This window comes from Podarcis filfolensis (assembly GCF_964270895.1).
Source record: "Podarcis filfolensis genome assembly, chromosome: 1".
Taxonomy (NCBI): domain Eukaryota; kingdom Metazoa; phylum Chordata; class Lepidosauria; order Squamata; family Lacertidae; genus Podarcis; species Podarcis filfolensis.
Genome location: NC_139604.1, coordinates 54,631,299 through 54,645,038, shown reverse-complemented (window position 1 = coordinate 54,645,038; position 13,740 = coordinate 54,631,299). Strand labels below are relative to the sequence as shown.

Genomic DNA, 13,740 nt, shown 5'->3' with positions numbered 1-13,740 from the left:
CTAGGTGTGGCCATCGCCTACGCCTTCAATTTTTGGGTATTCCGTTAAAGGAATCCGGCGGTCGTGTATTCTGTCCGATGCCTGCATGGCGGGAGGCCATGGCACGACCCTCGGTGACATCAGGGGAGAGTTTATAGTTGGATTAGCATCAACAGGCTCCACCTACTGGTGAATAAACCCCCCTGTTTTAGACTCACCCCTCTCCGAGTGGGTGGAGTCAGCTGACATAATCCAATGCCTAAGCCAATACCTTTTCACCTGCTGTAATCAATAAAGTTGTGGCCTTTTCTTGCCCATTAACCTTATATCACATGTCCTTGTGTTTCATTCCACTATGCGGGGATCGGGTCCTCAAACCACAAACCTCATTTACTGTAGTTCTGCCTCGTATCACCCTGTTTGAAGCGCTGTCTCTACTCAGTGACAGAGACAACTATGGATTAGGAGAAATGTTTACTTGGCCTTTTTTGTCATCATTTTCAACAAAATAATTTCCTTCCTAAACAAAACTCTTGGCTTTATATAATATTTCATTGATTCCCAAAGTTTCTTGACTGGTTTATAAGAACAGCTCAGAAGTTATATTTTATGCCTCAAAATATTTTCCCTCATCTTTCTGAATTTTTTTTATTAACCCTCTTTTCTACTGATTCCATCTTCACTGAAGCTTCTTCACCTTTATTAAAGAAAGCCGGAAGCACAAATCCTAAAATTAAAAGATTAGACAGCAGGTTGCTTGCAGTGTAAGAATTTTACATTGTTGTTGTAGGCATATTTTAAGCTAGATGAAAAGACTTTTGGTATGGAATGAAACAAGTATTAAAAAACAGTTTAATTAATCTATTTTTTCTTTAATATTGATGATACCTTACATTCCTGCCCATCCTCAGTTGATGTCCATGTATTTAATATAATGTCTAATAGTATAGTTATTATATGCACAATTTGTGGGTTCTCAACTTTTGACCTCAAAAGCTTCAGACATATCTATTATACCCTTTCCTTAAATATTTTTGAAGAGGAAAATTGCAGGCACCATTACTTAGATACCTGAAACTGATGAAAAGGAGACTCAGATTTGGCAGAATACTGATAAGCATAACTTCACTCAGCAGGCGTAAAACCTAATTGCAGACTATTTGTAGCACAACAGAGCATAGCTACAAGGGGGTAGAATGCAGCTGAGTCATGTGATTTGGTTGACTGTGCAAATCAGTTGTTACTTTTCACATACCAGTGCAGGAAATTCAAATACTCTCTTCCATGGGAAAATAGATAAAATTATTTTATCTATTATTAACCGTAAGAATATCCTTTCCTATAAATTTCAAGGCAGAGGTCAGATGGCAGAGGTTGGATGGTCATCCTCTGGCATGGGTGCTTTAGTTTAGATTCCTGGATTGCAAGAGGTTGGACTAGATTACCCTTGGGGGTGCCTTCCAACTCTACAATTCAATGAGTCAATGAAGCCCTCAACTTTCATGGGGCTTTGTTCCGGGCAGTGCACCAAAAGACAAAATTTCATCTGGTCAAAACACAATGGGTTCAATGGTGAGTTGGATTGCCTGTATACTGAGATGTTATAGCACAGTTCTGGGACACAATATACAGATGGAGGAATGGGAAAAACTATGGAAGAAAGAGAAAATTTACAGCATGTGTGGTGATTAAAGAAAACTATATGAAAATTATGGTATCTCGTACCTACGGGACCGTCTCTCCTGGTATGCCCCACGGAGGACCTTACAGTCCACAAATAATAACATCTTGGAGGTCCCAAACCTCAGGGAGATTAGACTGGCCTCGACCAGGCCAAGGCCTTTTCGGCCACTGGTGGAACGCTCTGTCAAAAGTGACCAGGGCCCTTTGGGATTTGACATCTTTCCACAGGGCCTGCAAGACGGAGCTGTCCCACCAGGCTTTTGGTCAGGGTTCAGTCTGACTCCCTCTCCCCTTTCATAAGAACTTGCATGAAAGTGGTCTCCCAAATTTCACCCCGGTAAAATTGGCAAAAATGTATAAAACATGTAACAAATGTTGGAAATGTAAAGAAAAAGAGGGAACATTCTACCATATGTGGTGGGAATGTAAGAAAGTAAAAAGCTTCTGGGAAGCAATTTATAACGAACTGAAAAAGATGTTAAAATACACTTTTATAAAGAAACCAGAAGCTTTTCTTTTAGGGATTACAGGAAAAGATATAAGAAGAAAAGACTTTAAACTTTTCCAGTATGCAGTTACGGCAGCAAGAATTCTTTGGGCCCAGAAATGGAAACAAGAGGAAATACCGACGATTCAAGAATGGAGAATGAAATTGACTGACTATGTGGAACTGGACAAATTGACTGGGAAAATAAGATATGTTCGAAACCAAAAGTTCATCGAAGATTGGGGGAAATTTGTTGATTATCTGAAAAATGTATGTGAGGTGCAAACAACGCTAGTGGGGTTTCAAGAAGCACTGTAAAAAAAATTTCAAAGAGGTATTGCTGAAAGTAAATAGAAAAAGGAGGGAAGACAAATGGCAATGCAATTAAAGAAATGCGTATTAAAGGGTAAAAATGGATGATTTTCAGGGAAGTTGAAGGAAGTCCAAAATTTGAACTTTGTAAAATTTGGTAAAATTTGGATAAATGGTATGAATGTATTGAAAACCAATAAAAATTTATGTTAAAAAAAAAAAAGAAAGTGGTCTCCCAAATTTTCCCACAGGCTCATATAAGTTCAGTACAAACAGTTGGGCCTGATGAACGTTTAAGGTCCCCAACCCAAATCTGCAGGTTGCCATCTGATCCTGTACTGATTTTAGGATGTATTTTAATTGATTTTATGTTAATGTGTTATACATTTGATGTTAGCCGCTCTGAGCCCAGTTTTGGCCCAGTGGCGGGGGGGGGGGGGGTTATAAATAAAAATTATTAGTAGTATTATTAGTAGTATTGTTATACTCCAGTTAAATTAGCGAAAATGTACAAAACTAAAGAAAATAAATGTTGGAAATGTAAAACAACAGAAGGCACATTTTTTCATATGTGGTGGGATTGCAAAATTGTTAAGAAGTATTGGGAAATGATTTATAATGAAATGAAGTAGATGTTTAAAATAACCTTTGATAAAAAACCGGAAGCTTTCCTATTAGGTATTACAGGAATGGATTTACCAAGATCACAAAAGAACTTGTTTATGTATGCAACCACAGCTGCATGAACATTATTAGCACAACATTGGAAAGAAGAAAGTATCCCAGCTAAAGAAGATTGGCAAGTAAAATTAACGGAATATGCTGAAATGGCAAAACTGACAATGAAATTAGGAGGAAGAGATGACAACGAATTTAAGGAAGAATGGAAGGACTTTATTGCATATATACAGAAGCAATGTACATTGGCAGGGTTTTAAGAATACTTGTCATTTATTATGAACAGATAGTAAGTAATGCAAATGGTTAAAACTTTATAATGGACATGTAGTACATTGATATACATTGGAACCAAGGAAGAGAATAGGGGGAAGTCAATCTGTTTTTATTATTATTGTTGTTTGCTTTGTTTTTGTTATTGCTGGAAAATGGATAAAATGTTATGGGTAAAAAAGAGAGAGATGTTATAACACAGTTCTGAAGAGATTTGAAAACCTAAGACGGAAGAGAGCATATTTATTGCTCATATTTATTCAGAAACAGTTTCTTCCATTTGAGACTGACACATATTAAATTCATAGCTGTAGGCCATGTGTAGTAGAGAAGGGGAAAAACTGAGTTCTTAATACAGTTCCTCAAATGGGAGATATGGGGAAGGTATGGCAATGAAAGCATACAAATGTGTGCTATAAAACCAGTTTACATTATAAATAAATCTACTATGCCATATATAAAGTATTCTTCATTTAGAAATCTGTCTTTTTTGTCATCAACTTCTTCACAGCCTTTTTCACATCCTTGTTCCTTAAGCTATAAATCAGGGGGTTCAGCATGGGAAAGACCACTGTGTAGAATGTGGAAGCCCATTTGTCACGCTCCAAAGCATAGCTGGAACTGGGGCGTGAGTAAATGAAGAGGATGGAGCCATAGTATAAGGTGACAGCTGTCAGGTGGGAGGCACATGTGGAGAAGGCTTTGCGCCTGCCATCAGTGGAGCGGATTCTCAAGATGGCTACTAGGATAAAGATATAGGAGGCAAGGATGAAGGCTGAAGGGGCAATGATGTTTAAAGTCAGGAGGACGTACAGCATAGTCTGGTAATTGTCAGTCACATCACAGGAAAGCTTCACCAGAGGAGGTACGTCACAGAAGAAGTCATCAATGACATTGCCATCACAGAAGCTCAATGTGAAGGTTTCACTAGTAAGGACAGTGGCATTGATGAACCCCCCTAGATATGAAAGGGCCACCAGTGCTGTGCACAGCTTTCTGGACATGGCAGTGGCATAGGACAGTGGCTTAGCAATGGCCACATAACGATCATAGGCCATGGCTGCCAGAAGGTAGCATTCGCTATAGGCAAGGGCAGCTGAGAAGAAGAATTGGGAGGCACAACCACCAAAGGAAATGCTCTTGTCTTCAGAGATGCAGTTCACCAAGATCTTCGGCGTATAGACAGAGGAATACCACAGATCCAGGAAGGAAAGGTTCCCAATGAAGAAATACATGGGCGTATGGAGGTGAGAGCTGCTGCAGATTAGAAGAATGAGTGCAATGTTCCCGGCTAGACTAGCTAGATAAATGATGAGAAACACCACAAAGAGTATCAGTTGCAGTTTGGGATTTGTTGTGAATCCCAAAAGGATGAATTCAGTGACTGTGGTGTGATTTCCTCCTTCCATGAATCTTCTGTCAATCATTGGCTGAAGGACCTGAAAACACACAGAACACTTAACACTTGGAATGGCACCATGGTGTTCTATTAAAGCTCCTTTTCCTCAATATGTTCTGAATCAGAGAGCTCACAAGGGCAATTAAAAATGGGGAGGGAGGAGATTACTCGTTTAATGGGATTCTCACTAATACACACTTCAGAATTATTTTGGCCTTTCAGATTTCTCACCTGGAACAAAGCCATGTTTTTACTAAGTCTATATACTGTATTGGCCTGAATATAAGCCACACTTGAATATAAGCTGCACCTTTAGAATTCAAGGGGGGGGGGGAAAGAAAACAAGACAATAACCAAATATAAGCCGCTCCCTTAAAATTCTGCAGGCACTCACACCTATTCCAATTTACCACATGTCTGTTTCAGCAGCAATATTGTAAAAGCCAATTTTTGTAAGGTCATGGAATTAAGCCACACTTTAACTTTTCATGGTCAGAATTTGGAAAAAAATTGAGGCTTGTATTCAGGCCAATGTGATAAAATACTTTCTAATCTGACACTTTTCTCAGTTTGTTTGTTTTTCAATCTGACTTTCCTGTTGTTATTTTGCAAAAAAGATTCCGAAGTATCTAGTGCAATGACTATGGCAGTTCAGAGAAATGTATTATGAATGTGCTCTAATTTCTAGAGATCAGAAAATATCATTTAGAGTACATAGAACCGACATAGGAAGATACATACTTCTGGCTCTATCAGTTACATGTTATGAGAGTTTGACCAAATTCATGGAACTAAATCTTAAACAGATTGTTTTAATCATATATAGGAATATATTGCAGTTGGAATGAGACGGGAACCCTCAAAACACTTGCTAGGATACAAGAATGCACTATGACATTGTGTTGCAGATACAACTTATTTAATCAAACAGCACCAAAAGACTCAGCAATTAAATGTAAGAATATTAGTCCATTTGTGTATTCCCTTTCAATTCCAAGCTTCAATCATTGCTGATGTCATGATTTGTGAATTAACTTTATTTAAAGGTGATGGTCGTGAGCCATTAACATAATGCTAGAAGTGGATGTCATGTCTGCGCTGCCGGCCTGACTTCTGTCCTACTGAGTCACTAGAGAGGGGAGGAGGTGTGGTGGCAGTGAGGTTTGCACAGTGCAAATGCACCCGTGAAGTCAATGTGGTGCTCTGCTGGCCCATTCCCAATGTACCAAGTCAACAGCATCACACTCCTTCCCCTCTCTATCCTGGTATGCTGCAGCAACTCATTTGGACAGAGATCAGCAGGGCTGTGCAGCCTTATGTACGTCTTTTGCAGACACCTGGTGGTTCCAGATGGGGATGTTCATCCCCTGCCACATCAAGACACACATGACCAGTTCAAAGAAGGCTTGAATGCCATCCTTGTGTTTGCATCATCATCAGCAGCAACAGCAGCGTAAGTGAAAAACCTACATGCTGATCTCCCTTGATGTATTTGGGTGATCGTATTTGAGGTGATATGGAAGTTCAGCGTATCCTCTTTCCTCCATGATGACTCATGCTTAGCTGCAAATCACCACCTAATGCTGCAGGCAAGACAAGCATGTGAGAACAAGATAGAGAACAGAGGAGGGGAGCCCCTGTTGTTGTTGTTGTTGAACCCTTTTCTAAGGTAATCCTTTAATCAGATGGAATTTTAAAAAATATATCTAAAGGTTTTCCGTTATTATTCTGATATCATACTCATCATAATCATTCTGGCACCAAAATTTCGCAACCCTTTCAACTAACCAAGCCTCATTTCCTTACCTCATCAAGCCCATCCAATGAGAGACCTCTTCTTGTTATTTCCAGGCTCTGCAAAGCTTTCCAAACTAGGATAAATAAAAATAGAACAAAGTTGCAGCGAAACCGGAAGCCAAATTTAGGTGTACTGGGTTATGCTCACATGTTTTCTGTCGCTGGCGACTGATGGCCAATTATTGATAGAGAATGTCATTTTTCTCTTGGCGATAAGCTTAAAGTGTCTTCTGGCAGCACCATATGGAAGAACTGCAAGGTTGTGGAAAGTGTCTCTGTTCTGATGCTGAGCTCTGAAACCAAGAGCTCTAGGGTCTATGTACCCTTTTCCTTGTTATACTAGAAAATCAATAGGTATCTTTAAAGATTTACTTTGAATATAACAGTGGGGAATAAGACATTTTTAATTTCCTCAGATGAAGCTAATCTCAGTGTTCTTCTGTTCCATCCAGAGGCGTAGCGTGGGTTGTCAGCACCCGGGGCAAGGCAAGTAATTTGCGCCCCCTAACCCGTGGATTTGCGCCCTCTAACCCTAACCCCCAGATGTTGCGCCCGGTGCGGCCAGCCCCCCCTGCACCCCCCACGCTATGCCACTGGTTCCATCACATCAAACAGCCCTGATTAGAAAGAGCGAGTGGATATTTATCCAGAAGGTTCTGATTCTCTCTCTCCCCTGCACCCCAGTGGTGCTATCAATGGGACTGCATTTCAGAGCTCTGGTGCAATTAAAGGTTTGCATTTGGTGCCTGTTGCTCTCAGGTGGGTTGCTATATGATTATGTAGTCGGGTAAAGATTTGTTTACTCACTACATTCTTTGTAGAAGGAATAAGTGTTGTGAACATATTCCCTAGAGTTCATGAACTTGTATATCCACAGTCCACAGCCAACCATCCATCAGAATTCCATATTATCTATGAGCTTCAATGAGTATTCATGAGTTTTATATTTTCAGCTGAAATATGCACATTCCATTTTTGTGTCTAATTAATTACCTACACTTTGCACACACACACGAAGGTAATATTTAGCTCACAACTTCTTGAGATTATTTGCACAACCAGCCCCTATGCACTTTGTTGATCTTAGCTCTTTAGTTCAGAGACACCTTGGTATCACCCTGAAGCATGTGAAACCATCCTATATGACAGATCCTATAGGACAGAAACCATCCTATATGAACTACAGGCCAATCATATAGGATGTAGGGCACCATGATGTCACTGAGATGTCTGAATAAATGAACCCATTTGTTGTTGTTTAGTCATTTAGTCATGTCCGACTCTTCATGACCCCATGTACCAGAGCACGCCAGGCACTCCTGTCTTCCACTGCCTCCCGCAGTTTGGTCAAACTCATGCTGGTAGCTTCAAGAACACTGTCCAACCATCTCGTCCTCTGTCATCCCCTTCTCCTTGTGCCCTCCATCTTGCCCAGCATCAGGGTCTTTTCCAGGGAGTCTTCTCTTCTCATGAGGTGGCTAAAGTATTGGAGCCTCAGCTTCAGGACCTGTCCTTCCTGTGAGCACTCAGGGCTGATTTCCTTAAGAATGGATAGGTTTGATCTTCTTGTAGTCCATGAGACTCTCAAGAGTCTCCTCCAGCACCATAATTCAAAAGCATCAATTCTTTGGCGATCAGGCTCCTTTATGGTCCAGCTCTCACTTCCATACATCACTACTGGGAAAACCATAGCTTTAACTATACGGACCTTTGTTGGCAAGGTGATGTCTCTGCTTTTTAAGATGCTCTCTAGGTTTGTCATTGCTTTTCTCCCAAGAAGCAGGCTTCTTTTAATTTTGTGGCTGCTGCCACCATCTGCAGTGATCATGGAGCCCAAGAAAGTAAAGTCTCTCATGGCCTCCATTTCTTCCCCTTCTATTTGCCAGGAGGTGATGGTACCAGTGGCCATGATCTTCTTTTTTTGATGTTGGGCTTCCAACCATATTTTGTACTCTCCTCTTTCACCCGCATTAAAAATGAACCCATGCCAGCATAAAAAAGGCAATCATATACCATGTTGCATCATGACATATTGAATTCATGAATAATATTTATTTATTTGTTTATTTATTCATTCATTCATTCATTCATTCTGCACCCATCAGAAACCTAATGATGAACAAAAAATATGATAAGCATGTTTAGAACAAGAGAAAAGTATTTCATCATAGGGAATCCTATGATGGGAATGCCTGGTGCTTGCATGTGCTTTATGTTTCTAGAAAAAACACTTTTACAGAATTACGATTCCAATCAGTGCCCTCGGCGTTGGTGGATGATCGGTACGGCAAAGTACAGTACAAGGAGAGGCTTTGTCTGTGTGGGCAACCTTGCGTAGAGGACCTGTGCCACTATTTATTCCAATGCCCACTATATATAGAACCAAGAGACCGATTTATAAAACCCCTGCTCACGAATGGAACACACTCGAACAGGGTGGAAAGGGTGAAATGGCTGCTGAGTTATACTGACGACTTCGTAACTTATAAAGTAGCACTATATGCGTTAGCAGCTAAGAAGATCAGGAGAAAAGAACTAGATAAAATGGCGGTCAATTGCAAAGGTGATTCGGACATTTAAGCTGCCACATTCTACCTGAGAACCCCTTGCTATTCTATCGTATGCAACAAATAATTTTTAGGAGAAGTGATTGTGGTTCATTGTATCTGCGGTGCCTGATGTTTTTATGGTTTTTTATGCTTATTGTTGCTATTCTTTGTTCCCTTTGTGAATGATGTCATGGCCATTGGCTAGTGCAATACATGGATGATGATGATAGAAAAAAGAGATGCTGGAATTCACCACAAACACCTCTCTCGTTCTCTAAAAATGGCAATGGCGCCCACCTGAGAGATGCCAGAACTGAGTTCTGGTGAGTTCCAAGTGAAAAAAAAGCCCTGGGTTTACCTTTCTCTTCCCCCCTCCTGCAGTGGCGGAGGAAGGGGTGTGTGGTAGGTGTGGCCCACCCCGGGTGTCATCCCTGAGAGGGGATGATATCGCCGCCCCGCCCCCTGGGACGCTTGCCCTGCCCCTGGGGCGGCTAGCCTCACCCCCGGGTGCACAGCATGTACACCGCTCTGGGTGCCGGAGCAGCTAGCTCTGCCTCTGCCCCCACGGAGTCTCAGGTTTCTCGTTCCTCTACCACCAAAATATGCACCAATCTGGCTGTTCTGTTGCTGAATGCCGGATTGGTTCATAATATGATCTCACTGATCCAAGACTTGATAGTGGGTGGGGGAGCCAATGTGGTGTTTATGACCGAGACCTGAGTGAGGAAGCTGGGAGAAGTGGATCTTATGAAGAAACCACAAAGCCCTCTCTCAAGGGTAGATATTAACCCTTCTCTCACACAAAATGGGGTGGACCCTCCCAGCTCTCATTGGGGCTTCCCTTTCTTCTCCCAGAGAGAGAGAAGCATTCACTTCAGGATGGCATCCAGCTGTTCCTCCTTCTGCTAGGCAATATTTCCCCAGTCTTCAGATCCAGACATTTCAGTTCATTCATTTTTCCTTTCGCACAAGAAGTCTAAAAGTGGTTCTTCAATGATTATTATCAATAAATGTCAACAGTAGTTTTTCTCCATTCCAGCATAACAACTTTCCTTCCAATGTTGAGGAACAATAAATGTTTCATCTTTATTCACAAAGGAGTCTCTCCACTGTGGTCATATACCATATTGGCCTGAATATAAGCCTCACTTTCCCCCCAAATTCAGACCGTGAAAAATTAAAGTGCGGCTTATATTTGCGACCTTATGGTATGCAGCCAGGAGCGTGGGGCAAACAGCGCCAGGAGCCTAGCAAAGTGGTGCCTGCCCTGCACGTTGTCCCCCATCCTCTCCCCCAAGGCCGGGAAAGGAGAGAGTGAGGAAGAGGAAAGGACGCTGGCAACGCAGCACTGCTCCTCCCTCCCCCAGTATGCAGCCAGGAGCAGCGAGGAATGGAGCTGTTTATTTTCGGGTATTTTTTCCCCTTTTTTTCTCCCCCCCGTCCAATTTTAAAAGTGTGGCTTATATTCGGGTGCAGCTTATATTCGGGCCAATACGGTATTAAAATAGTAATCCATTCTAATGTTTATATTTGCAAATATAATAATGAGAATACAATGAGTTTGCATTTTTCATTTCATTAACACTGAGCTGACAACAGTGAACCCAAGATTTCTTTCCTAAGTAGATACATATAACCAATTCAGACTTCATAACTATATACATTGTTAGAATTTATTTGCCCTAAATACCACCACTTCTTACTAATCTGCACTGACTCTCATTTCACTTATTGTTGCCAACTTACAGCACAATCACAAGTCCTTGCTGCTGAAGGACATTGGTGTAAGGTGGAGGAAGATAAGGATGAATCTGTCAATCTTAATTTCAGGTCTCCACATTTGCACAGCAATTTGCAATTTGGTGTTGATGTTTTTTTAAAACATTTAAAAATTTAAATCCTCATGAAATTTTATCACCATTTTAGTGTTCAGTTTTGAGAAATATACACATTTTTGCAAAGACTACACTAATACACTAATACAATGCATTTTTTTCTACACATTGTTTGACTACGTGTCAGAGCTGCATCGCAAAATTGGGAAAAGTGTGAATTTTGAAGGAGAGCTGTGTTTCTGTTCACATCTTGGTTCAAGAAGTGGAAATTAGGTAGTTTCTCATTACCATGCAAACAAAACAGAACACCTCTCTTGGCCCTAGGCAGAGGCCTCCCTCTACTGGGTTCTACTGGTCAGAGATTCTGCTGCCACAGAGGCCACACATCATGCCCACAGAAAGCAAAGGCGATCATAAACCTGAGTAATTAAATCACACATGACATTCCGATTAGTCTGCTGCACACCTATCCTTTGCTTAATCAAAACCACCAGCAGTGGAATGTATGCTATTTAATTGTGTCACCAATGCTAATGCTGTATCCTTATGAAGGAGTCTCAAATATTTTAAGAATGTCTTGGACTGGGAGGTGTGGGGTTCCACCATTTCTGATTCCTCCCTATCAGTGGCGTAGTGTGGGGGGTGCAGGGGGGGCTGGCTGCACCGGGTGCAACATCTGGGGGTTAGGGTTAGGTCCAAGCACCCACAAAATTCCTTATGATGGGCACTCATAAATTTCAGTGCCAGGGCTGCATGGCACCCATGGCCTTGGGCAACCACAGTCGTGGGGCCAAGTTGGCACTCCAGCTCACATTTCCTATGGGACAGATACCTCCATCTGAGACTAACACATATAAAATTGAAAGCTATCGGTCATGTGCACTTGAGAAGTTGACCATTTGAGTTTTCAAAACAGTGCTTCAAATGAGACTTTTGATATTTTAGATTAGAAGTTATGATGATAATAGCATTCAGATATGGGTTACAAAACTATCTTACACACTTATTTCTGATCTATCAAGTTATCTTTACAGTCTCTTTAATTTAGAAATCTGTCCTCCTTGTCATCAACTTCTTCACAGCCTTTTTCACATCCTTGTTCCTTAAGCTATAAATCAGGGGGTTCAGCATGGGAAAGACCACTGTGTAGAATGTGGAAGCCCATTTTTCGCTCCCAATGGCATAGCTGGAACTGGGGCGTGAGTAAATGAAGAGGATGGAGCCATAGTATAGGGTGACAGCTGTCAGGTGGGAAGCACATGTGGAGAAGGCTTTGTACTTGCCACCAGTGGAGGAGATTCTTAAGATGGCTGCTAGGATAAAGGCGTAAGAAGCAAGGATGAAGGCTGAAGGGGCAATGATGTTTAAAGTCAGAAGGACGTACAGCATAGTCTGGTAACTGTCAGTCACATCACATGCCAGCATTATCAGAGGGGGTGCATCACAGAAGAAGTCATCAATGACATTGCCATCACAGAAGCTCAATGAGAAGGTCTTACTGGTTCCAATAGTGGCATTGATGAACCCCCCTAGATATGAGAGGGCCACCAGCACTGTGCACAGCTTTTTGGACATGGCAGTGGCATATAACAGTGGCTTAGCAATGGCCACATAACGGTCATAGGCCATGGCTGCCAGAAGGTAGCATTCGCTATAGGCAAGGGCAGCTGAGAAGAAGAATTGGGAGGCACAACCACCAAAGGAAATGCTCTTGTCTTCAGAGATGCAGTTCACCAAGATCTTTGGCGTATAGACGGAGGAATACCACAGATCCAGGAAGGAAAGGTTCCCAATGAAGAAATACATGGGCGTATGGAGGTGAGAGCTGCTGCAGATTAGAAGAATGAGTGCAATGTTCCCAGCTAGACTAGCTATATAAATGATGAGAAACACCACAAAGAGTATCAGTTGCAGTTTGGGATTTGTTGTGAATCCCAAAAGGATGAATTCAGTGACTGTGGTGTGATTTCCTCCTTCCATGAATCTTCTGTCAATCATTGGCTGAAGGACCTGAAAACACACAGGACACTTAACACTTGGAATGGCACCATGGTGTCCTATTAAAGCTCCTTTTCCTCAATATGTTCTGAATCAGAGAGCTCACAAGGGCAATTCAAAATGGGGAGGGAGGAGATTACTTGTTTAATGAGATTCTCACTAATACACACTTCAGAATTATTTTGAGCTTTCAGATTTTTCACCTGGAACAAAGCCATGTTTTTACAAAGTGTATATACCGTATTGGCCTGAATATAAGCCACACCTTTAGAATTCAATGGGGAAAAAGAAAACAAGACAATACCCAAATATAAGCCGCTCCCTTAAAATTCTGCAGGTACTCACACCCATTCCATTTTACCGCATATCTGTTTCAGCAGCAATATTGTAAAAGCCAATTTTTGTAAGGTCTCGAAATTAAGACACACTTTAACTGTTCATGGTCAGAATTTGGAAAAAAAGTGAGGCTTGTATTCAGGCCAATGTATAAAATACTTTCTAATCTGACACTTTTCTCAGTTTGTTTGTTTTTCAATCTGACTTTCCTGTTGTTATTTTGCAAAAAAGATTCCGAAGTATCTAGTGCAATGACTATGGCAGTTCAGAGAGATGTATTATGAATGTGCTCTAATTTCTAGAGATCAGAAAATATCATTTAGAGTACAGAGAACTGACATAGGAAGATACATAGAGTTCTGGCTCTATCAGTTACATGTTATGAGAGTTTGACCAGATTCATGGAACTAAATC

At 41.3% G+C, this 13,740-nt stretch overlaps 3 protein-coding genes across 3 annotated transcripts in view; 1 reads left to right on the top strand and 2 right to left on the bottom strand.

Annotated features, from left to right (window-relative positions):
- LOC310749581 (olfactory receptor 8U3-like) overlaps positions 1 to 13,740 on the top strand; it is a gene marked incomplete at both ends in the record, with an annotated part of 89,483 nt that overhangs the window by 52,431 nt on the left and 23,312 nt on the right. The gene's annotated exons all lie outside the window — the stretch shown is intronic.
- LOC310743022 (olfactory receptor 9G19-like) lies at positions 3,886 to 4,821 on the bottom strand (the record flags this gene model as incomplete). Its single annotated transcript, XM_083573069.1, has 1 exon — positions 3,886 to 4,821. One exon carries the CDS (start codon positions 4,819 to 4,821, stop codon positions 3,886 to 3,888), a length of 936 nt encoding a protein of 311 aa, XP_083429195.1.
- On the bottom strand, positions 12,037 to 12,972 carry LOC310743091 (olfactory receptor 9G19-like; the record flags this gene model as incomplete). The annotated part of the gene is made up of 1 exon (XM_083573193.1): positions 12,037 to 12,972. One exon carries the CDS (start codon positions 12,970 to 12,972, stop codon positions 12,037 to 12,039), a length of 936 nt encoding a protein of 311 aa, XP_083429319.1.